At 55.3% G+C, this 24,132-nt stretch overlaps 2 protein-coding genes across 2 annotated transcripts in view; both read left to right on the top strand.

The window, feature by feature from the left end:
• Nucleotides 1–10,686, top strand: part of CFAP74 (cilia and flagella associated protein 74) — a 94,793-nt gene extending 84,107 nt beyond the window's left edge. The window contains exons 26-36 of the mRNA XM_023552509.2: nt 428–567; nt 1,261–1,395; nt 1,556–1,665; nt 1,755–1,822; nt 1,911–2,030; nt 2,188–2,343; nt 2,875–3,004; nt 3,397–3,551; nt 3,781–4,143; nt 4,330–4,464; nt 4,690–10,686. Coding sequence (XP_023408277.2) covers nt 428–567; nt 1,261–1,395; nt 1,556–1,665; nt 1,755–1,822; nt 1,911–2,030; nt 2,188–2,343; nt 2,875–3,004; nt 3,397–3,551; nt 3,781–4,143; nt 4,330–4,464; nt 4,690–4,791 — 1,614 coding nt within the window. The 3' untranslated portion in view covers nt 4,792–10,686. The remainder of the gene's footprint in view (nt 1–427; nt 568–1,260; nt 1,396–1,555; nt 1,666–1,754; nt 1,823–1,910; nt 2,031–2,187; nt 2,344–2,874; nt 3,005–3,396; nt 3,552–3,780; nt 4,144–4,329; nt 4,465–4,689) is intronic.
• Nucleotides 10,687–11,531: 845 nt separating this feature from the next.
• TMEM52 (transmembrane protein 52) lies at nt 11,532–16,993 on the top strand. The gene is made up of 7 exons (XM_064279918.1): nt 11,532–11,645; nt 11,743–11,868; nt 12,106–12,240; nt 12,330–12,373; nt 12,491–12,532; nt 13,131–13,309; nt 13,398–16,993. Exons 1-7 carry the CDS (start codon nt 11,532–11,534, stop codon nt 13,694–13,696), a joined length of 939 nt encoding a protein of 312 aa, XP_064135988.1. The 3' UTR covers nt 13,697–16,993.
• The last annotated feature ends 7,139 nt before the right edge of the window (nt 16,994–24,132 follow it).

The raw sequence follows: 24,132 nt of genomic DNA, 5'->3' as shown, positions 1-24,132 counted from the left end.
ACTCACCTATCTCCATCCTCTACACACTCACCTGTCCACTCCCCCACACACTCACCTATCCACTCCCCCACACACTCACCTATCCACTCCCCCACACACTCACCTATCTCCTCCCCACACTCAGCTGTCTCCATCCCCCCACACTCACCTGTCTCTATCTCCCCACACACTCACCTGTCTCCATCCCCCCATACTCACTTGTCTCCATCATTTGTCCTGTCTGCACCTGCTGTCAGTCTCTCTTATGAAGCCGCTTAGTTTTCAGGTCACTGTGACCTCCAAACTCATGGCTCCTGCTGCTCCTATGCCAGGCGGTTGGTCCACACCTGGGTTGGGCCCTAGAAGAGCCCATATGGGCACCATGGTGATTGCCAGGCTGAGGGTGGAGCCTCAGGGCAGCCCCACAACCCATCTGTCCTCCCTACAGTCCCGCAAGGACACAGTCACTCAGAGGAGGGACCTCCGGAGGCAGTCCATCACCCCCATGCGACTGCAGAACCGGGAGCGGCAGTTCCAGATCTCTACTCCCCCAAACCCAGAGCTGCAGAAGCAGAAGCTCAAGGCCAGGTGGGCCCAGAAGAGGCTGCCCTACCTGCTCCCCTCCAGGTCCCTCTGATGGGACCCAGACATGGCCCCATGGAGACCCTCCCCCACAGACATGAGAAGCAACTCAACTGCTTAGAGCAGAGGGTTGTACTGACTCACATGACTGAGAGGTCAGGACCACTGGCTTCAGGCATGGCTGGATCCAGGTGCTACTTCGAAGCCCTTTGGGCTCTGCCTTCCTGGGCATCTGCCAACCTCATGGAGTGTCCCAGGCATGGCTTGGGGAGAGGCTACTACCAGCTCAGCAACCTCAGCCTTCCCCGTGCCCAAAGTGGACCCCAGGATGCTCTAATAGGCTTGGGTTTCTTGACAGCCCTGGACCCATCCCTGGGGTCCCAGAACATGGCATTCTGTTTAGGGGCTGAGGGCACCTGCACACCCCATGGCTAACTCAACCAGGGCCCTGGGGTCAGGGAGAGGGTCTCCACAGGAACCAGGGAAGGAGGTGGGACAGCCGGCTGGCCAGACAAAACTCAGACGGTGTGGCCCCAGGCTGCTGCCTCTCACCACCCTGTCCTCCCCAGAAAGGCTGCTCTGAACCCAGGGCCCTCAGGGTGGGGCTGCTGCCTGAGCTGGCTTGTGCTCAGGAGGTGGGACCCAGTGCTGCCATAAGACAGTGACAGGACACAAGCGCACTTTGCTGGCTCGTTCCAGTTCTGAAGAGTTCCAGGCTGCCCAGGCTGCCCTGGCCAGAGCTTTCAGGGGAAAGTTTGACAAGTTTGTGGTCCCCTGTGTCGTTGCCAGTGGGGACATCAAGGACAGGAAGGAAACAGAGACTTTGAGCTTCAGGTGCGGGGCACCCAGGATGGGGTGGGTCTGTAACAAGGCCACTGGGCCTTGTCTGCTCTGGCCTAGAGGCCACTCGGCCTGGGCAGTGGGTGGGGCTGGGGTGCTAGGGTGCCTACCCACCCCACCCCACCCTGAATGTGGCCCTCATCCTGGCTCCCAGCCCTCAAAACACCCTGTACCTGGAGCTGTGGTGTCCAACAGTGGCACCGTCCATTGTGGTGACATCTGACAAAGGCAAGACCGTCTTTAACTTTGGAGACGTGGCCGTCGGTAAGTCCAGCTGGGCCAGGCTCTGGGGCCCACACCCACCCACACACCCAAGTCACCACCTGCCCACGCCTGTCCTCCGGCTGTTTTAGGACATCGCAGCATAAAGAAGATCTCTGTCCAGAACATCTCCTCCGAGGACCTGGCCATATCCTTCCCTGCAATGCCCTGGCAAGAGCAGCTAACGGGGTGGGGACCCCCCACCCTAAGACACAGCCCGTAGTCCCCTCCTTGACAGTGGCTTTCAGGTGGAGTTCTCCGTGCTGAACCCTAACGGCCCCTTTGTCCTGCTGAACCCCTTCAACAAGCTCCCCATGGGTGAGACTCAGGTCCTGGGGCTGTCCTTCTCACCCCGTGAAAGCATCCTGGTGAGTCTTGGCTGTCCTGGGCCGGGGCTGGGCCTGGGGGCTCTGCAGGGCTGCCCAAGTGCTCAGGCCACAGCTGATCAGGCCAGGCCTGTGCCAAAACCCCATCCCCTGTGACCTGAGAGGTATTTGCCTCCTGCTGAGGGTGGGGTCTCCTCAGGCCCAGGAGACACTGGACATTATCACCAAGAGGGGCACACTCACCCTCACCCTCCTGGGCACCGGTGTCGCTTCCATGATCGTCTGCTCCATTGAAGGGGACATCCTCAACATGGGCTACGTGATAGCCAGGGAGTCTGTGTCTTCCACTTTCAAGGTGAAGCGTACTCAGGCCAGCCGAGGCCTCCAACCTCCTTTGGGCACCCTTGGGCAGGGCCACAGAGGTGGAGGGCCTTCCACCAGGGAGGGGTCAGCCCCACCTTGAAAAGGGTGGGCTGGTGAAGTGCAGGCAGGGCACTGGTTCCCTCTACCCGTCAGCCAGTGGTCACTTGTTCCCCAGGTCTTTCTCCCCCTACCTCGGCCTCTGCAAGGCCATCCCCTCTGTTTGATGCCCCTTCCTTCGCCCTCCTGCTTTGCTCTTAAACTCCTTCCTAGGAGCCTAGCTCAGGTAAGACCCCCTGAAGTGGAGACCTCCAAGAGGTGGGCTCCCCCACAGCAGAACATGGGCACAGTTTCCTGAGGGGCCCTCTGGTGAAGGCAGTGGGTGAGGCAGAGAGACACTGCATGGAGATGTGGGTGCTGGGTCTTTTCCAGCCTACAGGCCGCCTTGCTGCTGCGCTGCTGCCCCTGGGCTAGGGTAGGCAGCTGGGACTGAGGGACGCACCTGTGGCCCCCCCCGCCCCCACAGCTGCAGAACCTCTCCTCGCTGCCCATCAAGTTCTCCATAAAGCTGGACAGCCTGTCCTGCTCCCGGAGGGAGGACCGGCAGCAGCTGCCACAGTTCCTAGTCTCCCCCGCCCAGAGGACTGACGTGGTCGGTGAGGTTGCAGGCGGGGAGAAGGAAAGGGAGGTCGCAGGGGCAGGCAAGGAAACTGTGGGAGAGGCCCAGCACTCAGGGCAAAGGGTTGTGGGCTGGGGAGGAGACACTGGGAAGAGGAGGGGCAGGGGTGCAGCTGGGGGCGGGGCAGGATGAGGTTAAGCCAATGGGAGGGTAAGGAGTTCACTGTACTCCTGCCAGGTGAGACAGGGTGGTCTGGGGGATGGTGAGGCGAGAGACTGAGGGTGGGGATGCAGGCTGAGGGAGCAGGGTGATCAAGAAGGTGGGGGGCTTGAGGTGGACGGGAGAGAGGCAGTGGAGGAACAGGGCGGGGCGTGTCAGGCGCCGGGGGCGGGGGGGTGTTGCAGTCAGGCCACGCCCCACCGCCCACAGGCACTCAAAACCACAATGGGCAGAGCGTGTTCAGCGTGGTCCCGGTCGAGGGCGTCATCGATCCTGGGAGGGCGCAGGACTTCACCGTGACCTTCAGCCCAGATCACGAGAGCCTGTACTTCTCTGACAGGCTCCAGGTGGTGCTCTTTGACAAGGTGCGCCCCGCCCACGCCCCCACTCCACGGGCCCGACATCCCCACCCAGCACTGGGAGATCCCTGCTGTCTGTCTGAGGCTGAGGGCCTCTGCCCTGCATGCCACCGACCTGGGGTCCTCAGGGTGGAGGGACTCAGGTCCCAGGTCCAAGGAGGTCTGCACCCAGCTCTCTCAGTCTAACCCCCCGAGCCCAGAATGGCAGGGACAGGGCCACTTCCTCTGTCCCCAGAGAATCTCCCATCAGATCCTCCTGAAGGGTGCTGCCCGTGAGCACATGATGTTCGTGGAGGGTGGCGACCCCCTGGACGTTCCTGTGGAGTCTCTGACTGTGATTCCTGCCCTTGACCCGGAGCACAGAGAGGGTGAGCCCTGCGAGGGGGGACACCCTACTCCTATACCCTGTCCCTGCACCCTCTGCTTGTGCACCCCCTGCCTGAGTCAGGCCCTCCCTCTCTCTTCAGAGACTGAGGAGCTGAAGTCCATCCTGGTGACCCTGGAATACCTGCAGCTGGACACCAACATGCCAGCCCCTCCTGCCACCCGCGAGCTGCAGGTGGGCTGCATCCGCACCTCCCAGCTGTCTCTGAAGAAGGTGATGGCCCCTCTGCCTTGATGGCACTGCCCTGCCCTGGGAGCCCCTGGTTTTGCCCCCAGTTGTCCTTGGCTGGCTTGTCCTGCAGCAGGTTTGGGGAGGGCAGCCTGCTGGTCAGAACTGAGAGGTGGGCAGAGTGGCCGTCCCATGCTCCCAGTCCCAGGAGCGCCCCCCCATGCCCTGCAGAGCGTGGAGTTCAGCCTAGATAGCGTCTCAGCCCTGCAGCACAAGGGCTTCACTGTGGAGCCCTCCCGGGGCTTTGTGGAGCGAGGTCAGACCAAGACCATCAACATCGCATGGATGCCCACTGCCGACTTTGACGTAGGCTGGGGTCTGCCCTAGCCCCGGGCCCCAGAACCCAAGCAGCTAGTGGGTGGGCAACAGGGTGACACCTGCCACACCCAGGGAGGGGCGGCGTGGGGGACCCTGGGTGGGATAACACCCCTGCCCCACCCTGAGATGGGCAGCATGGGGGTCCTGGGCAGGGAGAGGTGGGCAGAGTCTGGGGTGCCCAGTGGCAAAAGGCCCCTCCTCTGCCCCTTCCAGCCAGATCGCCCACTCATGGTGTCAGCCCTGCTGACACTCAGAGGGGACGTGAAGGAGACCTACAAGGTCCTCTTGGTGGCCCAGGTGGTAACTGGCCCCTGAGGCACAGGAGCCACTTCACAGAGCCTGTCTCAGACCCTCTCATCCCCCTCAAAGCCCTTTCCATCAGCCATGGGCCAGGCAGATCCTCGCTGGAACCTGGCCACTCTCTGCTGGGCAAGTCTACCAAATAGTCAGGACACCCTCAGCACTGCCCCTCAGACAGGACCCCAGCCCCACATACAGGACTCCAGCCCCACATACAGGGCTGCTACTTCAAGTCCTGAAGCCTCCCATCTATGCTGGACCAGCAAGCCCAGGGTTGGAGCCCCCCACCCCTCTCCGGTACCAAGATATAGCCATCTGGGAGCCTGCTGGGACCCTAAGCCCCTGGGGCCATAGCCACCAGCCCTGCTCAGCCCTAAGGGGCCACATGGGAGAGCCGCCCCACAGCCTGTCAATAAACCTCTATGAGCCACCACATTTGCAGCAACCAAGTCATTCGCTGGTGGGCGCAGAGCCCTGGAGGATCACGCGTGCAAACACACACACATATAAACACACACACACACTTCAGTCCATCAAACAATTAAGGAAGGCTAAGGAACGGCTTCCAGGAGGATGAGGGTCTTGCCGGCCGCCAAAGGGAGGCCCAAGCCTGGAGCATGGGGAATACAGCAGGCAGGCTGGAGCTGAGGGTTGCCCAGGCCCAGAGAGGCCCAGGGAGCAGGGGAGAGGGCAGATGGTTCCAAAGCCCTGAGACAGCACCTAGGCCTCAGGCTCCTCCCAAGGTGCAGAACCCCAGTGACCCTGAACAAAGGTCAAAGACACACCCTTGCTTAAGTCCTCACACCAAAGCCCAACTAGGGTTCAGGGAGAGACTCAGCACCTGGTTTCATTTCCGCAGGGCTGACCCACCCTGCCCAGGAGAAGATGCTCCTTTGAGCCCAGAGTGGTAAAAAATTTAACCAGTGAAAACCTTATGAATAGCAGTGGAACATTGTCTGATATAGTGTGGGAAGATGAGCCCCCCAGGTTGGAAGGAACTCAAAATATGATTGGGGAAGAGCTGCCTCCTCAAAGTAGAGTTGACCTTAATGACATGGATGGAGTCAAGCTTTTGGGACCTTCATCTGCTGATGTGGCACGACTCAAGAAGAAACAGCTGCAAACATCCATTAATAATCAGAACATGAAATGTATGAAGTGTGAGTCTAGGAAAATTGGAAGTCATCAAAAATGAGATGGAATGCATAAAGATTGATATCCTTGGCATTAGTGAGCTGAAATGGACTGGTATTGGCCATTTAGAATTAGTCATATGGTCTACTATGCCAGGAATGACAAATTGAAGGGGAATGGCATTGCATTCATCACCAAACAGAGCATTTCAAGATTTATCCTAAAGTACAACACTGTCAGTGATAGGATAATATCCATATACCTATGAGGAAGACTAGTTAATATGACTTTTATTCAAATATACACTCCAACCAAAGATGAGGAAATAGAAGATTTTTACCAACTTCTGCAGTCTAAAATTGATCAAACATGCAATCAAGATGCATTGATAATTACTGATGATTGGAATGCAAAAGTTGGAAACAAAGAAGGATCAGTAGTTGGAAAATATGGCCTTGGTGACAGAAATGATGCTGGAGATCACATGGTAGAATTTTGCAAGACTAACAACTTCTTCATTGCAAATACCTTTTTTCAAGAACATAAATGGCAACTATACCCATGGACAGGAATCAATTCGACTATATCTGTGGAAAGAGGCAATGGAAAAGTTCAATATCATCAGTCAGAACAAGGCCAGGGGCTGACTGCAGAACAGACCATCAATTTATTCATATGTAAATTCAAGCTAAAGCAGAAGAAAATTAAAACAAGTCCATGAGATCCAAAGTATGACCTTTAGTATATCCCACTTGAATTCTGAGACAATTTCAAGAATATATTTGACACATTGAACATAATGAACAAAGATCAGGCGAGTTGTGGGATGACATCAAGGACAACACACACAAAGAAAGCAAGAGATCATTGGAAAGAAAGAAAAGACCAAAGTGGATGTCAGAAGACACTCTGAAACTTGCACTTAAATGTAGAGTAGCTAAAATGAATGGAAGAAATGATGAAGTAAAAGAGCTGAACAGAAGATTTCCAAGGGCAGCTGGAGAAGACAAAGTATTATAATGACATGTGCAAAGACCTGGAGATAGAAAACCAAAAGGGAAGAACACACTCGGCATTTCTCAAGCTGAAAGAACTGAAGAAAAAATTCAAGCCCTGAGTTGCAATTTTGAAGGATTCTATGGGCAAGGAGCCCTGGTGGCGTAGTGGTTAAGAGCCCTGCTGCCAAACAAAAGGTTGGCAGTTCAAATCCACCAGCCATTCCTTAGGAAACTCTATGGGGCAGTTTTACTTTGTCCTATAAAGTCCCTCCCCCATGTGTCTGTCAGTTTGTTATACTGTGGTAGCTCACGTGTTGCTGTGATACTGGAGGCTCTGCCACTGGTATTTCAAATACTAGCAGAATCACCCATGGTGGACAGATTTCAGCAGAGGTTACAGACTAAGAAGAAGGACCCAGCAGTCTACTTCTGAAAAAACTGGCCAGTGAAAACCTTATGAATATCAGTGGAACACTGTCTGATATAGTGCTGGAAGATGAGCCCCCCAGGTTGGAAGGCACTCAAAAGATGACTGGGGAAGAGCTGTCTCCTCAAAGTACAGTCGACCTTAATGACGTGGATGGAGTAAAGCTTTCGAGACCTTCATTTGCTGATGTGGCACGACTCAAAATGAGAAGAAACAGCTGCAAACATCCATTAATAATAGGAACCTGGAATGTACGAAGTATGAATCTAGGAAAATTGTAAATCATCAAAAATGAAATGGAACACATAAACATCGATATCCTAGGCATTAGTGAGCTGAAGTGGACTGGTATTGGCCATTTTGAATTGGATAATCATTTAGTCTACTATACTGGGCATGACAACTCGAAGAAGAATGGTGTTGCGTTCATTGTCAAAAAGAACGTTTCAAGATCAATCCTGAAGTACAACGCTGTCAGTGATAGGATAATATCCATATGCCTACAAGAAAGACCAGTTAATACGACTATTATTCAAATTTATGCATCAACCACTAGAGCCAAAGATGAAGAAATAGAAGATTTCTATCAGCTGCTACAGTCTGAAATTGATCGAACATGCAATCTGCAATCGAGATGCATTGATAATTACTGGCTATTGGAATGTGAAAGTTGGAAACAAAGAAGAAGGATCAGTAGCTGGAAGATATGGCCTTGGTGATAGAAACAATGCTGGAGATCAAATGATAGAATTTTGCAAGACCAACGACTTCTTCATTGCAAATACCTTCTTTCACCAACATAAACGGCAACTATACACATGGACCTCACCAGATGAAACACACAGAAATCAAATTGACTACATCTGTGGAAAGAGACAATGGAAAAGCTCAATATCATCAGTCAGAACAAGGCCAGGGGCCAACCGTGGAACAGACCATCAATTGCTCATATGCAAGTCAAGCTGAAACTGAAGAAAATCAGAGCAAGTCCACAAGAGCCAAAGTATGACCTTGAGTATATCCCACCTGAATTTAGAGACCATCTCAAGAATAGATTTGACTCATTGAACACTAGTGACCACAGACCAGATGAGCTGTGGAATGACATCAAGGACATCATCCATGAAGAAAACAAGAGGTCACTGAAAAGACAGGAAAGAAAGAAAAGACTAAGATGGATGTCAGAGGAGACTCTGAAACTTGCTTTTGAGCGTCGAGCAGCTAAAACAAAAGGAAGAATTGATGAAGTAAAAGAACTGGATAGGAGATTTCAAAGGGCTTCTCGAGAAGACAAAATAAAGTATTATAATGACATGTGCAAAGAGCTGGAGATGGAAAACCAAAAGGGAAGAACACGCTCGGCGTTTCTCAGGCTGAAAGAACTGAAGAAAAAATTCAAGCCTCGAATTGAAATAGTGAAGGATTCCATGGGGAAAATATTAAACAATGCAGGAAGCATCAAAAGAAGATGGAAGGAATACACAGAGTCATTATACCAAGAAGAATTAGTCGATATTCAACCATTTCAAGAGGTGGCATATGATCAGGAACTGATGGTACTGAAGGAAGAAGTCCAAGCTGCTCTGAAGGCATTGGCGAAAAACAAGGCTCCAGGAATTGATGGAATATCAATTGAGATGTTTCAACAAACAGATGCAGCGCTGGAGGTGCTCACTCCTCTATGCCAAGAAATATGGAAGACAGCTTCCTGGCCAACTGACTGGAAGAGATCCATATTTATGCCTATTCCCAAGAAAGGTGATCCAACCAAATGTGGAAATTATAGAACAATATCATTAATAACACACACAAGCAAAATTTTGCTGAAGATCATTCAAAAACGGCTGCAGCAGTGTATCGACAGGGAACTGCCAGAAATTCAGGCCGGTTTGAGAAGAGGACCTGGAACAAGGGATATCATTGCTGATGTCAGATGGATCCTGGGTGAAAGCAGAGAATACCAGAAGGATGTTTACCTGTGTTTTATTGCCTATGCAAAAGTATTCAATTGTGTGGATCATACACATTATGGATAACACTACAAAATATAGGAATCCCAGAACAGTTAATTGTGCTCATGAGGAACCTGTACATAGACCAAGAGGCAGTTGTTCGAAGAGAACAAGGGGATACTACGTGGTTTAAAGTCAGGAAAGGTGTGCATCAGGATTGTATCCTTTCACCATACTTATTCAATCTGTATGCGGAGCAAATAATCCAAGAAGCTGGAGTATACGAAGAAGAACATGGCATCAGGATTGGAGGAAGACTCATTAACAACCCGCCATATGCAGATGACACAACCTTCCCTGCTGAAAGTGAAAACAACTTGAAGCACTTACTGAAGATCAAAGACTATAGCCTTTAGTAAGAATTACACCTCAATATAAGGAAAACAAAAATCCTCACAATTGGACCAATAAGCAACATCATGATAAACAGAGAAAATACTGAAGCTGTCAAGGATTTTATTTTACCTGAATCCACAATTAACGCCCGTGGAAGCAGCAGTCAAGAAATCAAAGGATGTGTACCGCACTGGGTAAATCTGCTGCAAAAAGACCTCTTTAGAGTGTTAAAAAGCAAAGATGTCACTTTGAGAACTAAGGTGCACCTGACCCAAGCCACGATATTTTCAATCACCTCATATGCATGCAAAAGCTGGAAAATGACTAAGGAAGACCAAAGAATTGCTGCCTTTGAATTATGGTGTTGGTGAAGAATATTGAATACACCATGGACTTCCAAAGGAACAAACATGTCTGTCTTGGAAGAAGTACAGCCAGAATGCTTCTTAGAAGCGAGGGTGGTAAGACTTCATCTCACATACTTTGGACACGTTTTCAGGAGGGACCAGTCCCTGGAGAAGGACATTATGCTTGGTAAGGTAGAGAGTCGGCAAAGAAGAGAAACACCCTCGATGAGATGGATTGACACAGTGCCTGCAACAATGGGCTCAAACATGGCAATGATTGTGAGGATGGCGCAGGCCAGGGCAGCGTTTCACTCTGTTGTATATACAGTCACTATGAGTCAGAACCTAACAACAACAGCTGACCCTGCCCAGAAGAAGATGCTCCCTTGAGCTCAGAGTTATGCCCACTCCTACCCTACCCCACCCCACCGACCCTGCTCACTGGAGGGTGGCTTGTTGGACATGGACCCTACAGAGCCCACTCAGCCTGGTCCCCTGGGCACAGTCTCCCACCCCACCCCGTGCAGCCACCAGAGCACGTGCAGCCTTCTCTGCAGGTGTGGAGGGGGTGGCACCTGGGGCTTTCCTGGGCCCTCCACTGGTCCTCCTCACTCAGCAGGGTGGAGAAGAGGGGGACTTTAGGGTTGTTGCCCTGACTCTTGGTGCCTTTAGGGCCTGGAGGCCAGTGACCTTGACCCTGCTGTGGTTTGGCAGGACTGTCTGCCAAGCAGAGGCTTGGGCTTTGAAGGCAGCACCCCAGGTCCCTTCCTGCCCCCAGTGGGGCTGACCAGCCAAAGCTGGAGGGCCCTGCTTCACCAGAGAGGACAAGAAGAGGACCCAGGCCCCAGGTGAGGTGCCTCAGAGGGCACTGACCCCATCTCCTCCCCAGGCCAGCTGCTCTTCAACTGCTCACTGGCTGGCCCACTGGCCGGCTATGGGTCTGCCCAAGTGCTGCTTGAGGACAGAGACTCCCCCTGACTCCTGGCCTAGGACTGGATTCTGCCGGTTCCACCTTCCTCCTGCCTGTGCTGGTTCTCGAAAGCCAAGCTCAGTTCAGTCAGAAAGAAGGGGGGGGGGGGGCAAGAAACCAGTTGGGCTTGGTGGGGGGGGGGGCTTGGGGACAGTGGCAGGCTCTGGGAGGGCAGAGTGATGCTGGGGAGGGAGCAAAGGCCTGGCAGCTACCGACGCCTACGCGGGGCAAAGCAGAGGAGGCCTCTCGGAGGACATTTCCCTTTGCGGGGGACACAGACTACACCCATCGTTTGGGGGCCTCCCACCCTCTGCAGACAAGACTGGCCCACCTGCCCCTCGCTGCTGGCCCCTCCCTTAGCCTGACCAGGAGCTGTCTTGCTGGGGATCCCAGGGAGCCTAGGGCATACTACCTGCCTTCCGGGGCCTAACCCGTGGTGGTGGGGTGGGGGAGAGGTCGGGGCCCTCCGGAAAGAAATGGGCCCGAGCCCTCCCGGGAGAATGATGAGGGTTCCGGGCAGAGAGGAAGCGCATGCTGCCACCAGGCTGTGTTGGATCCCAGGCCCCAGGGGCCAAGCGCTGGGCGTGGACTTCGGGGCCCCGCAGGCTCCGGCGGGGGACTCCACAGGCGTCACGGGACGACCGCGTTTGGAGAGCTCGGCGTCTCGACTATTAACCTCGAGTAGTTTGTGGAGAGCGCAGCCGTGCGGTTGGTTCCATACATTTGTCCTCGCCCCCCACAGGGCCGGCCCCGGGGGCGCCTGGACCAGTCGAGGAGGGACCGCGGGCCCACCTGGAGGTGTGTCCGCTCCACGATCCCAGAGTGTGGCCGGGCCTGCGGGCAGACTGTGCCTGCGGGCGAGGAGGGAGTGGGCGGTGCCACGCGGGGCTCGGGAAGGGGGGGCCTCTGAGGGCCGAGCCTCCATTGGGCAGGACCTCCGGGGCGGGGCCTTCGGTGGGAGAAGACTCCGGAGCTAGGCCCCGTGGGCGGGGATTTCCAGGGGTGGGGCCTGGGGCGGGGCCTTCGAGGGGCGGGGCCTCCAGGGGACAAACCTGTGGTGGCGGACGGCTCCGGGGGCGGTGTCTCCGGGAGGGTCCCCTGGTAGGCGGGGCTCCGGGGCGGGGCCTACATAAAGCGGCTCTGCGCCGGCTTCCCCGCCCCGCCATCCCCGAGGATGGCCCTGGGCGAGCCAGTGGCCCGCGGACTCCTGTTGCTCCTAGCTCTCTGGCCGCTGCCGCAGGTGGGTCGGGCCGCAGCTGGGTTTGGACCCCGAAGGGCGGGTCTGCACTCGGGCCGCGCCCCCGCCCCGGCTCACCCCTGTCCCCACAGGTGGCGCTGGGCTTCGCGGACGGCAGCTGCGACCACTCGGACCAGTAAGTCGGGGGGAGGGTCCGGGCGCCGGGGCTGAGCCGGCCCCGCCTGTGGGAGGGGTCGGGCGGTGAGGTCCGCGCCCGGTGCCCCGCCCGCTCCAGGTGCCGCCGTCCCCGCAGGTGCCCGCCCCAGGCCCGCTGGAGCAGCCTGTGGCACGTGGGGTAAGTGGAGGCGCGGAGCCGCCAGTCAGCGGATAAGGCAGCCAGGGCGGGGAGGGAGCCCGCGGGTCAGGCCTGCCAGACTTCCAGCAAGCCAGACCCCCAATCCTGGCCGCCTCCGCTGGTCCCAGCGCAGAGGCGATGCCAGCACTGCTCCCCACAAGGGGAAGGCGCTGGGGCCCTCACCTGCCTCCTGGGCAGACCCTCAGCATTCGGGCAGCCTCAGAGCCACTGCTGGAGCCCCCATGTGGAGCCCAACCTTAAGTGGCCCGGGTGTGAGTCTTGCCCTAGTGGCCTCTAACACCCCTCCCTCCCCTCATCCTTTGCCCCTGTGGGTGTTCTCTGTCCTCAGTCATTTGGGCACAAGGACTGTGCAGCTGCTGGGGACAGTATGTCCTGGGAGCGAACCCAAGGCCACCTCTGGCCAGCCCTAGGGAGACAGCCAGGCGGGCTCCTCAGGCGGCTCAGCCAGGGAGGAAGCCTGGAGAGACAACTCTCCGGCTCTCTTACCTGTCATGTGTGGCATGGCTGTACCTGCCCTGGGGAGCAGGGGCCTGGTGGCCGCAGTAGCCCAGCGGCAGGGCCTTGCTCCTCCCACCAGGCTCATCCTGCTCGCAGTCTTCCTGCTGCTGCTGTGCGCGGTCACGGCCAGCTGCGTTCGGTTCTGCTGCCTCCGGAAGCGGGCACAAGCCCAGCCACACCTGCCTTCACCACAGCAGCCCTGCGACCTAACGGTCATCTCTGTGGACAGTGACAGCCCCGTGCACAGCACGGTGACCTGTGAGTGCTCATAGACCCAGGCTGTCTGCCAGGGTGGGAGTTGAGGGCTGAGCCCTGCCCCTGGCTGACTCCCTCCCGGTTCCCACAGCCTACAGCTCCGTGCAATACCCACTGGCCTTGAGGCTGCCCCTGCCGTTCTGGGAGCTGGACCCTGACACCGAGGCCCCGCCTGCCTACAGCTTGTATGTCCTGGAACTGCCACCTTCTTATGATGAAGCGGTCAAGACAGCCAAGCCCAGCCACCAAGAGCCAGCCCTCTCCCTAAGGCCGAACCCCCTTCCCGGAACCCCCTTCTCAAGGGCCAGCCCCCTCCCTGGGGCCTCAGGCCTAGAGGCTGCTCCAGTGCCCCAGGAGCCAGCCCCTAGTGCCCAGCACCCCCAGCTGTAGCCCTGGCACCCCTGCAGGGTGGAAATCTCTTTCAGAGCCTTTGGACTGGAGCCTCCCACTGCCTCCCACCACCTCGTGCCAGCCCATCCCCACCACCTTCCCCCTGGGAAGGCTAACGTCCAGGGGGAAGGTTAACGTCCAGCACATTGCTGCAGCCCAACTTCGTTGCTATGTAACGGCCAGGGATGGGAGAGTCACCCACCCCACCTTGGGCAAGTGGCTGCTTTGCCCCAGCCCCTGGCCTCCCCAGCAGGCCTGAGCCCCAGGAGCACCTCCCAGCTGTGACGTCTACAGCTTTTCAGAAACAGAATAAAGTTTGTATCTAAGTGGCCTCTGCCAGTGTGGAGAGGGCTTGGGAGGGCGGGCTGGGGTCCCATGGGGTGCAGAGAGATGGAGCTGCCGCCCAGGCACCAGCTGCCATGAGTGCTGAAGCCCAGAGCCAGGAGGGGGTATCAGGTGTCTCAGCAGAAGTGACCTGACCCAAGTACGCCCTAGTGGCTGGGCAGGAAACCCTCCACCCTCCCAGGCCCATCCTCACAGCCACCGACGCTCCCCACCTTGGACAGTGAGGCTCACACAAGAGTCAAGACAGACATTTATTGGACACTGAGGGGGCAGGGGTGGGGAGGGTGGCAGCTGCTCCTACTGGACCAGCTTGAAGGACTCTCCAGTCATCATGGCCACAAACTCTAGAGGTCAGAGAAACACATCAGCTGCCTGACCTGGCCCCGGCTGCCGGGCCCCACCCATCCCCCTGCCTATCCCCCCAGATCACCCTCATAGTCGATGGTCCCATCCCTGTTCTTGTCAGCCTCCTTCATCATCTGCTCAGCCTCCACCTCATTGAGGGGCTCACCCGCATTCATGAGCACGTACCTGCCTGACCCCCACACTGAGCTAAGCCTTGGCCGGCCAGCCAGCCAGCCCAAGACTACATGCACCCAGCCTGCCCAGCCCTCCTGACCAGCCCTCGCCTGGCTGCCCATAGGGACGTAGTTGAGCATGTTCCAGTCAATGTAGCCCTTGCTCTCCTTGTCAAAGACTCGGAAGGCTGCCCTCAGCTCACCCTCCTGGTTCTTTGCTTTCTCATGGTAAATGCCCATCAGCGCCAGGAAGCCGTCACAGTTGAAAAACGCTTTGTCTGCAAGGGGCCATGTGAGGTGCAGGCTGGGTCCCCCATTTCCCCCATCCTCCCACCCTCATGGGCTCCATCACTTCCACACACATACATAGGTGGCCCCGCCAGCTGCCCACCCACCCCACCTCCCTGGCCTTACTGTTTTTGTCCACGTCCTTGGCCATGGAGGCCAGCTCACTCTTGGTGGGGTTGATGCCCAGTGAGCTCATGAGCCGCTCCAGCTCTCCTGTCTTCACCTCCCTGTCGCCCTCCTCGTCGAACATCTCGAAGACCCCCTTGTACTCCTTAATCTGTTCGGCTGTCAATCGCTCCGTCTGTGGGGCACACACTACCCCCCTCACCAGGGACTCCAGGGCCCCAGCCAGGCCTCAGCCACCCTCTTTCCAGGGGAGGGTTGGGGGTCCCGGGTGACATGGGGTGCATGGTGCACACGCCCTTATCCATCCACTTGGACACTCTAAGACTCTGTGGTTAAAAAAAGAAGGCCCCCTGCCCATCCAGGGTGCAAGCAGGGTTCCAGGGGAAGGTGGCCTGTGCAGTGAGTGTTGAGGACCGCTAAGCAGCTTAAGGGGGAAGGGGCCAGGTGTGGGGAGCTAGTTGTGGAGGGGCCAGGCAACAGGTACAAGGAAGCAGCATGGCTGCAGGGCCAAGGTGATGGGGCCAGGTGACAGCAGATGAAGGATACCTTGGACTAGTTTGAGGGAGCCCAGCCCAGGCCTAGGCAAAGCTCCAGGGAACCGGAGGAGTCCAGGACCTGGCCACCCCTGCCTTCCACCGCTGCTGAAGTGGGTCATGGGAAAGCTTTCAAAAAGGACTATTCTCTCCTGCCCGGGATCACAGGCTTCATCGGGCCCTTTGGGGGCTCCTTTTGCATTGGCCCCTTCCCCAGCTTCCCCCACCGCACAGTCCCAGCTCTGGCTCAGACCACCACCCGCCCACCTGGAAACTCTGGAAACATCCTTACCATGTCTATGGCTGCCCAAGGGCACTGCAGGAATGGCGGCACACAGCTGCTGTGGGCAGAATATGCAGGCAGAGGTGGCTGTGGGGTTTTAGCTGGGCCAGGTTGTCTGGGGTCCCTTGGGTCCAGAGTCCAAGAGCCTTTTATGGCCAGGAAGATCCTTCAGCCCTATTTTGGGATGAGCTCATTCCTTCCCCACATAGCCCCTTCCTCTCTATCCTCGGCCTGGGCATGCCCTGGTCCCCAGCCAAGGGCTGGTGCCGCCACTCACACCCCAGCCTCAGCCCTCCTGGGAGTCTGGGCAGGGCTGCCTAGACACCAAGGGCCAGCTGGGAGCACATGGCAGGGAGAGGGGCAGAGGTGTGGTCCGGGCCTTCACACGGCTGTTCCCTCTTCATCTGAATCTACTTCCCTGGAGGCCCCCCCATTCTGCTGCGGGACCCCCATCACAGCGTGTCATTGCTTATTCATAAGATTTCTTGCTGGAGGTCCATTCTGGCCAGGTGGACCCTAATGGCCTGAGCAGAGTTGACCCTCACATCTCCAGAGCCCAGCACCCAATGGTGCCAGCCCATTGCAGGAGGGACTAGGGGCCACAGTCCTGAAGGAGACAGATCTGGGCCTGGGCTGGGGGTGGGATGAGGCAAACAGGTCAGAGCTGGACTGCAGGCAGGGGCCAGGCCAGCTCCCTGGGCAGTTGGGCTATTTTGGGGTTTCTCTGGGAAACCTGACCACCTCCACTGTGAGCAAAAGAGCTGGCCCCGGGAGGCAAGGTGAGGTGGTGAGGAACAGACATCGCCATGGAGCTCATGCATGCACGTGAGGGCTCAGTCTCCTTCAGACACGTCTGCATATACATGCACATGCCCACACACATGGGCTTACTCTTCTTCAATCACACGTGCACACACATGCACAAACACACATATACACGCCGACCCCCTCCCTGTCTGCATCTAATGGTCCCCCATTGGCAGGGACCCTAGGCTCCCCAAGCTGGCTTAAAGGTCCTTCTTGCCCTCATCCAGGCTGTGGATGTGAGGTCTGCTGGGCTGGCCAAGGTCCTCAGAGGTTTGGGGGTGCAGGTCAGGGCACTTACGGAGGTGGGGGTTCTCCCACCCCCGCCTGTTCCCTACCCAGGTACTCACAGACCAGGACCCCACCTAGTCCCCCTCATCCCTGTGTATGGCCTCCAGAGTCACACACAAACACCCAGAGAGAGACCGTGACTGCCTGATGAGTCTGAGCAGGTGAAGCACCTGGCATCCGCCAGCCCAGCTCCTAGCCTGCCAGGATCCACAGCCTAGGCCAGCTGCTGAGACGACAAGATTTGTGCTGACGGGCACAGAGTAGTTCCAGAAGGCACCAGGCCTTAGGCCAGGGGCCGCCTCCACCCTGGGCATCTCCCGCTGGGCAAGCATTAGAGGAGGGGCCAGCTCACAGGAGTCCCCTCCTTCAGCCCGGTCCCTCCCTGGCCGTGGTTCACCCTGGCCTGAGGTGCGGGAATCCTGCACTGAACATTTTTCCCAAAGGGCATGGCTCCAGAGAGGTCACAGTGCCCAGGGCAGGGTTCCCCCTGGGTTCCTGGCTCCAGGACACCCAGGAGACATGGAGGAGGCCAGCCAGCTGGGGCTGCAGAAACATGGAGGACTGCTATGACCACTTGGCACTGGTCAACTCTGCTGACATCTTTCCCCTTATGTGTCTCTCAAAGCCCAATGGATGGGGAGGTGAGGGCTCCAATCACTGTCTGCCCAGAACTTTATCTTCTGAAATTCCTGGTTCCAGACATCTGGGTGGCCTCACAATTTGAATACAAAGCTGTGTTTCATGGAACCCAAGTTAGAGCAAAGACGGTGCCCCCAACCCTGATGCTCCAAGGGGGAGATGCAAATGTGGCCCTACCATCTAATAACTGACTCAAAGGTAGTAAGAGATTTCCCCACTCTTTTCCCTCAAAAATCCCAAAACAAGAATATGAATCAGAAGTAAAACAGTGTTTCAACGAAACTAGGTGATTTCTGTCAACCCAACATGACATGTGAAGAAACCCCTACGGGATGGTGGAGGACTCAGTGTACTTGGAAGGGAGCCCCAAAGGCCGGGAGAGAAAGAAAGTTACTGGAGAGATGAGACCCAGGCCCTCAGCGTCCAGGAAGGCTCCAGGCACCGAGGCAGGTGGCCCACAGGAAAGACACCAGATCAGCAGGGCCACCCCCATGGCAGGCCACATAACAGCTGTCCTCTGGAGCAACTGGACCGTGGATGAGGGCTGCTTCTGGACTGGTGTCTGAGCCTATCTCTGGACAGGCAGGCTCAAGGAAGGTGGTGTATGCGGTCATGGAGCCCCAGCCCTTCCCCACTCAGCTCTGGACTTAAGCCAGCGCCTCCCTTGGGCAGGGGAGCAATGACCCTTTCCTCAAGAAACTGAGCCTGCAAGTAGGGAGCCCACAAATACTGCCACTCCACTGGGGGCCTCCATCCCTTCAGGGCAGCCTGGCTGCAGACCCCCCTCACCTGAGCCGGGCAGGGACAGGAAGCAGCAGACTCTGTGGCCCCACGTATGCACAAACTCATGCAGTCACACACTCACTCTCACATGCACACACACATATACACACGTGCACACACACACACACACTCTCACAGTCACACATACTCTCACATACAGGCAGCTGACTACTGAGCACCTACTGGGTGGGCCCAGGCTTCCTTCATTGAGGTGTGACTTCTCCCTCTGCCTAGTCTTGCCTCCACCCCTCCCCTTTCACAGGGTTCACCCTAACACACAGCTCTTAACCCCAAACTCCATCTCAGGGTCAGCTTTCAGAATACCCAAGCAGCCAGCTGGCGCCAGTAAAGAGAGCAGGGGGTAAGAAGGAGTGTGGGAGCTGGATTCCTCACCACCCAGCTGCAACAAGCCCCCCACTGGCAGTCCCGGCACAGGCACACGCGTCCCTGAGATGGCTCACCCACTGCAACTTTCACTGGTGGAGGGTGGAAGGAAGTGCTAGGAGGTCTGATGGCTGTTGCCAAGGACCACTGATGCTCTCCAGAAAGGTAGCAAACAGCGAGGGCAGGCAAGTAACATGCACTTGAAAGCCAGGTGTGAGTGCCAGGTGTGAGCACCAGGGGGCCTCTGGTTTCATACAGCTTCTTTGCACTCCACTCCTGCAGCAGGAGGGCAGAGAAGCCAAGGCCCAAGTCAGGACTTCATAGCCAGAGCAGCTGACCTCCAACAACATTAAAGGTCCACCCAAAGCAGGTGTGCTAGGCCAAGGTCAGGGCCATGGCAAGGAAAACCTAACTCCCTGACACATGGGTAGGGACATTTGGGTGGGTGCTCCAAAGGTACTCCCCAGAATCCTCTGAACCTCAGCACCTGCAGGTTTCACCATGTGAAAGAAAACAGAAATCCTCACAACTGGGCCCATAAACGACATCATAATAAATGGTGAAAAAAATGAAGCTGTCGAGGATTTCATTCTACTTGGATCAACAATCAACACCCATAGAAGTTGCAGTCAGGAAATCAAACAACGCATTGCATTAAGCAAATCTGCTGCAAAAGACTTCTTTAAAGCGGTAAAAACCAAAGATGTAACTTTGATGACTAAGGGTCACCTGAGCCAAGCCATGGTATTTTCAATCAACTCATACGCATCCAAAAGCTGAACAATGAAAAAGGAAGCCCAAAGATGAGTTAATACATTTGAATTACGGTGTTGCAAAGAATATTGATTATACCATGGACCGCCAGAAGAGCAAACAAATCAGTCTTGGAGGAAGCACAGCCAGAATGCTCCTTAGAAGCGAGGACGGTAAGACATGTATGTCATCGGGAGGGACCAATTGCTGGAGAAGGACATCATGCTTGGTAAATCAGAGGGTCAGCAAAAAAGAGGGAGACCCTCAACAAGATGGCTTGATACAGTGGCTGCAATAATGGGCTCAAACTTACTAATGATTGTGAGGATGGTGCAGGATCAGGCAGTATTTCCTTCTGTCATGTATGAGATCACCACGAGTTGGAGCCAACTCAAAGACACCTAACAATAACAGCCCTGTGAACTGCTGGTACCCGAACCAACTCCCCCTCCCCTGCAGAAAACAGTGGGGAGGCTCTCTCCCACCCCCACCCCGACTCAAGGAAATATTTGTCTCTTCAGGACCTCCCACCTGCTCTTTTAGCCACCGAGCTGACAAGGAAGTCAAGTGGCAGCATAACGCAGCTGGGGACACGCTGGCCTAATTAGGGTTTGTCCCTACAGGAGCTGCAGGACCTGCAACTGCACTGGCAGGAGCCGGGAAGCCCATAACCAAAAAAAAAAAAAACCAAACCCAGTGCTGTCAAGTCGATTCCAACTCATAGCGACCCTATAGGATAGAGTAGAACTGCCCCATAGAGTTTCCAAGGAGTGCCTGGTGGATTTGAACTGCCGACCCTTTGGTTAGCAGCCATAACACTTAACCACTACGCCACCAGGGTTTCCAGGAAGCCCATAGGGGACAGGATATGAGCGTCTCCATTGAGGGAGCGAGAGCACATGCTTGGGAGGCCACCTCTCCATGCCCCCAATGGCTTCTCATTGCCAATTTCCTTCTTCCTGACAACTTCTTATTGCTGCATCTGCCCAAGGCTTCCTCTAGCCTCTGGAGTAAGCTCAGCTGAGCCCTCAGCCAACTCCTGGTCCCATAGGTGGGGCCACACTGCAGGTGCCCCATCTCCGGGGACTGAGCCCCAATGACCACAGCATCACCTGCTCAGGGACACCCCTGTACTGTCTCCTTCCCTTCCCTGCCTCACTACTTCTCGCCCCCACTGGGGCTTCCTGGGACCACCGAATAAACTGGTTGCTATTAAGTCTGGGGCAGCCCAGTGTGGACAAGTGATGTTAAAAAGTGAAACCAAAACCCTGAACCAGCAAAGTGTAAGACAGGAGAGGACACTCGTTCAAGAGCCCCACGATCCCAGTATTGTTTAGGAGGTGGTAAGAGATACTGACTTAGATTTGAAACATCTCAAACATGTTAAGGTAATAACTGAAATAATAGAAATATGTTGTAAAACTTCCACACCTGAAAAAAGAATAAAGGAAATATGACAGACCCAATAAGACACAGCAAGGGGGGAAGAAGCATAATTATGCAGACACACCAGCCGCAAGGATATGGAGCCAAGTCCCCATCCTTAAGTGTGGACTGCGTGTAGTGGCTTTCTTCCAAAGAGGACTGTGTGTAGAAAGGGGGAGAGAAGAACTTTATCACGGAGAAATCTGGCAAACACCTCAGCCAGGCGATCAAGGTCAACGTCATCAGTGATAAGTCATGTTGAGAGCAAGTACCTTTGATATGATGTGTTGAGAAGGGCACTTCCCCTCTGTGGTCTTCCAAAACACATTGTTTTTGTTCCTATTAGTTGCCATGGAGTCGACTCTGACTCAAGGTGACCCCATGTGTGCAGAGTAAAGCTGTGCTCCATAGGATTTTCAAGGCTGTGACTTTTCAGAAGCACATCACGAAGCTTTACTTCAAAGAAGCCTCTGGGTGGGTTCGAACCTCCAACCTAGTAGTTGAGCGCTTAATCCATCGTGCCACCCAGAGACTCCAAAACACAGTACCCCAGTCTAATCATGAGGAAAACATCAGGCAAATCAGAATTGAGGCATCTTATGAAATATCTAACAAGCTCTCCTCAAAACTGTCAAGGTCATCAAAAACAAATCTGACAAAATGTCATAGCCAAGAGGAGTCTGTTGAGACATGAGGGCTAAATATAATGCGATGTCTTGGGTGGGAGGAGACCCAGTGGTGCAGTGGGTAAGTGCTCACTCGGGTGCTAACTAAAAGGTCCACAGTTTGAACCCAGAGGGTCACTATGACTCAAAAGCAGTGCGTTTTTTTGTTTGTTTTGGTCCTGGGTAGGACATTAGGGGAAAACAAAAACCTGTTGCCATGGGGTCAATTCCAACTCATAGCAACCCTATAGGACAGAGTATAACTTCCCCATAGGGTTTCCAAGGAGCAGGTGGTAGATTTGAACTGCTGACCTTAAAAGGTCAGTAGCTGAGCTCTTAACTTACTGCACCACCAGAGCTCCCGGGAAAGCAAAGGAAATCTACAAAAAGCAAGTACATAGTTAATAATAATGTATCAACATTGGTTGATTAAATGGTTGATACATTATTACAAATATAGCACACTGAGGCAAGAGTTAAAACGGGAAACTGGGTGTGGGGGATAGGGGAACTCTGTATCTTCTTTGTAATTTTTCTGTAAGTCTAAAACTGTTCTAAAAATAAATCTTATTTTCAAGAAGTAAATCCAAATATATCAATAACCAAAATAATGTCATTTAAAACATTTGCCACTTAAAAGACAGACTGTCAGACTGGATTAAAAGCCACACTCCAGCTGCTCAGTGTTGATGAGACACAACCTTCACTTGTAGGTTGGCTGCAGAAAGGTCGGCAGTGAAATGCCCTGAAAACAAGCCAGCAGATGTCTTGCTGGGGCACTCAGTGTGACTCGTGGCAGCAGCAGGCTGGGCTCTCCTGTCCTTGCTGGTGCCCCTAGAAACATACAGACTGAGGATCCTTCCTCTGGGGTCCCAAAGCCCCTCCACGGGGTGCTCCATGTGCCTGCGGGTTCTGGGGCACAAGATTACCACTAAATTGGTTTAAAAATCAACCACTGATTGAGCCACAAAGCTCAACACCAAAGATCAGCATCGAAAAGGCCACATTCTAAGAACACCAAAGACAATGAAAACATGAACCCAAGAGACAGAAAGGGCCACATAAACCAGAGACTCCATCAGCCTGAGACCCGAAGAACTAGATGGTGCCTAGCTACCACCAATGACTGCCCTGACAGGGAACACAATGGTGAATCCCTGATGAAGCAGAAGAAAAGTGGGATGCAAACCTCAAATTCTAGTAAAAAGACCAGATTCAATGGTCTGACTGAGACCGGAGGGACCCCAGAGGTCTTGGGCCCCGGACTCTCTGTTAGCCCAAAACTAAAACCATTCCTGGAGCCAACTCACCAAAGATTAGACTGGCTTATAAAACAGAGTGATACTGGTGAGGAGCGTCCTTCTTAGCTCAAGTAGACACATGAGACTATGTGGGCAGCTCCTCTCTGGAGGCGAGATGAAGAAGGCAGAGGGGGACAGCAGCTGGTCAAATGGACGTGGGAAATAAAGGTGTCACATTGTAGAGAGGGCAACTAGGGTCACATAACAATGTGCATAAGTTTTTGTATGGGAAACGGACTTGAATTGTAAACTTCCACTTAAAGTACAATTAAAAAAAAAATGGCCACATTCTTCGAGGGGAACGATTACCATCAAATCAAAACCAGAGGAAACAGCCAAAAGCAGTGAAAGTGGGTTTTGGGGTGGGGAGTCGGGGATTGGGAGACGCTGTGGGCTACCAGCCCTGAAAAGCATGCATGATTTTGGTAAAATGGAACAACTGGCCTGGAACAAATACCTGCGCGCACCGCGGACCTTGCGGGCTTGGGTCCTGGATCTGGGGGTGGGATGCAGGGAGTGCTGTCCTGGACCTGGAGTCTGGGGGAGGGGATGCCCTCCTGGACCTGGGGGGTTGGAGGCAGTGCTAACCTACCATCCCACCGGCGACCCAGGGGAGGGGCAGCCTCTTCCGCCCCAAGTTCATGAGCCGGTCCCGCGAACCAGGCTGTGCCTCAGTCTCCCCGTCTGTGAAATAAGAGAGGGGAGCCATCGGTGGTGAGACCTATCTTTGCCAGATTTTTGTAACGAGCGGCTACTTTGCTTCTTTTTTACTGTGTGTCTGGATCGCGCGGAAGCCCGCTGCCAATGAGTGCGGGGGTCGGGAGGCGGGTGGTCTGCAGGAGCCTGAGCCCAGCCTAGCTCGGCCCCGCCCCGTCTCTCCGGCCCCGCCCCGTCGTGCCGACCCGGAAGCGAGGCCCTCGGCGGCCGCTCCGCACGTCTCCACCAGGCGGCGCTCGAGGGCCGCGAGTAGCGGGAACCCCGGGCTGGGTGGAGTAGAGCCGGGCTGGGCAGGACCGGGCCGGGTGGGCCGGGAAGCAGTTCAGGCTCCGGAGTGTCTGAGGTCCGCCTGCCTGGGGAGGGGCCGGGCAGGAGTCGCTGTCGCAGGCAGGGGTGGGGGACTGCCACGGTGCGAGCTCAGCCGCCTACACGAGCGCAGGGCCTCTCAGCGCCCCTCATTTCACACCCTGCCGGTGAGGCTCACTTTTGGGCCCTTAACACTTACTAGGGACAAAAAACAGACATAACTGCCCTTTCATGCGATGTAAGGGGACAGGGACGGCACCCCCAGCCGCGGCAGG

The sequence above is a fragment of the Loxodonta africana genome, chromosome 3 (genome assembly GCF_030014295.1).
Source record: "Loxodonta africana isolate mLoxAfr1 chromosome 3, mLoxAfr1.hap2, whole genome shotgun sequence".
NCBI lineage: Eukaryota > Metazoa > Chordata > Mammalia > Proboscidea > Elephantidae > Loxodonta > Loxodonta africana.
The sequence above is the reverse complement of the archived record's forward strand: the minus strand, read 5'-3'. Positions and strand labels throughout refer to the sequence as shown.

Bases quoted from the DNA above. Each gene is read 5' to 3' on its own strand.
- TMEM52 (XM_064279918.1), top strand. From the start codon at position 11,532: ATGCTGCCACCAGGCTGTGTTGGATCCCAGGCCCCAGGGGCCAAGCGC. The intron at 11,869-12,105 runs GTGGGCGGTGCC...GTCCCCTGGTAG, and splicing joins TGCCTGCGGGCGAGGAGGGA to GCGGGGCTCCGGGGCGGGGC. The intron at 12,241-12,329 runs GTGGGTCGGGCC...CTGTCCCCACAG, and splicing joins CTCTCTGGCCGCTGCCGCAG to GTGGCGCTGGGCTTCGCGGA.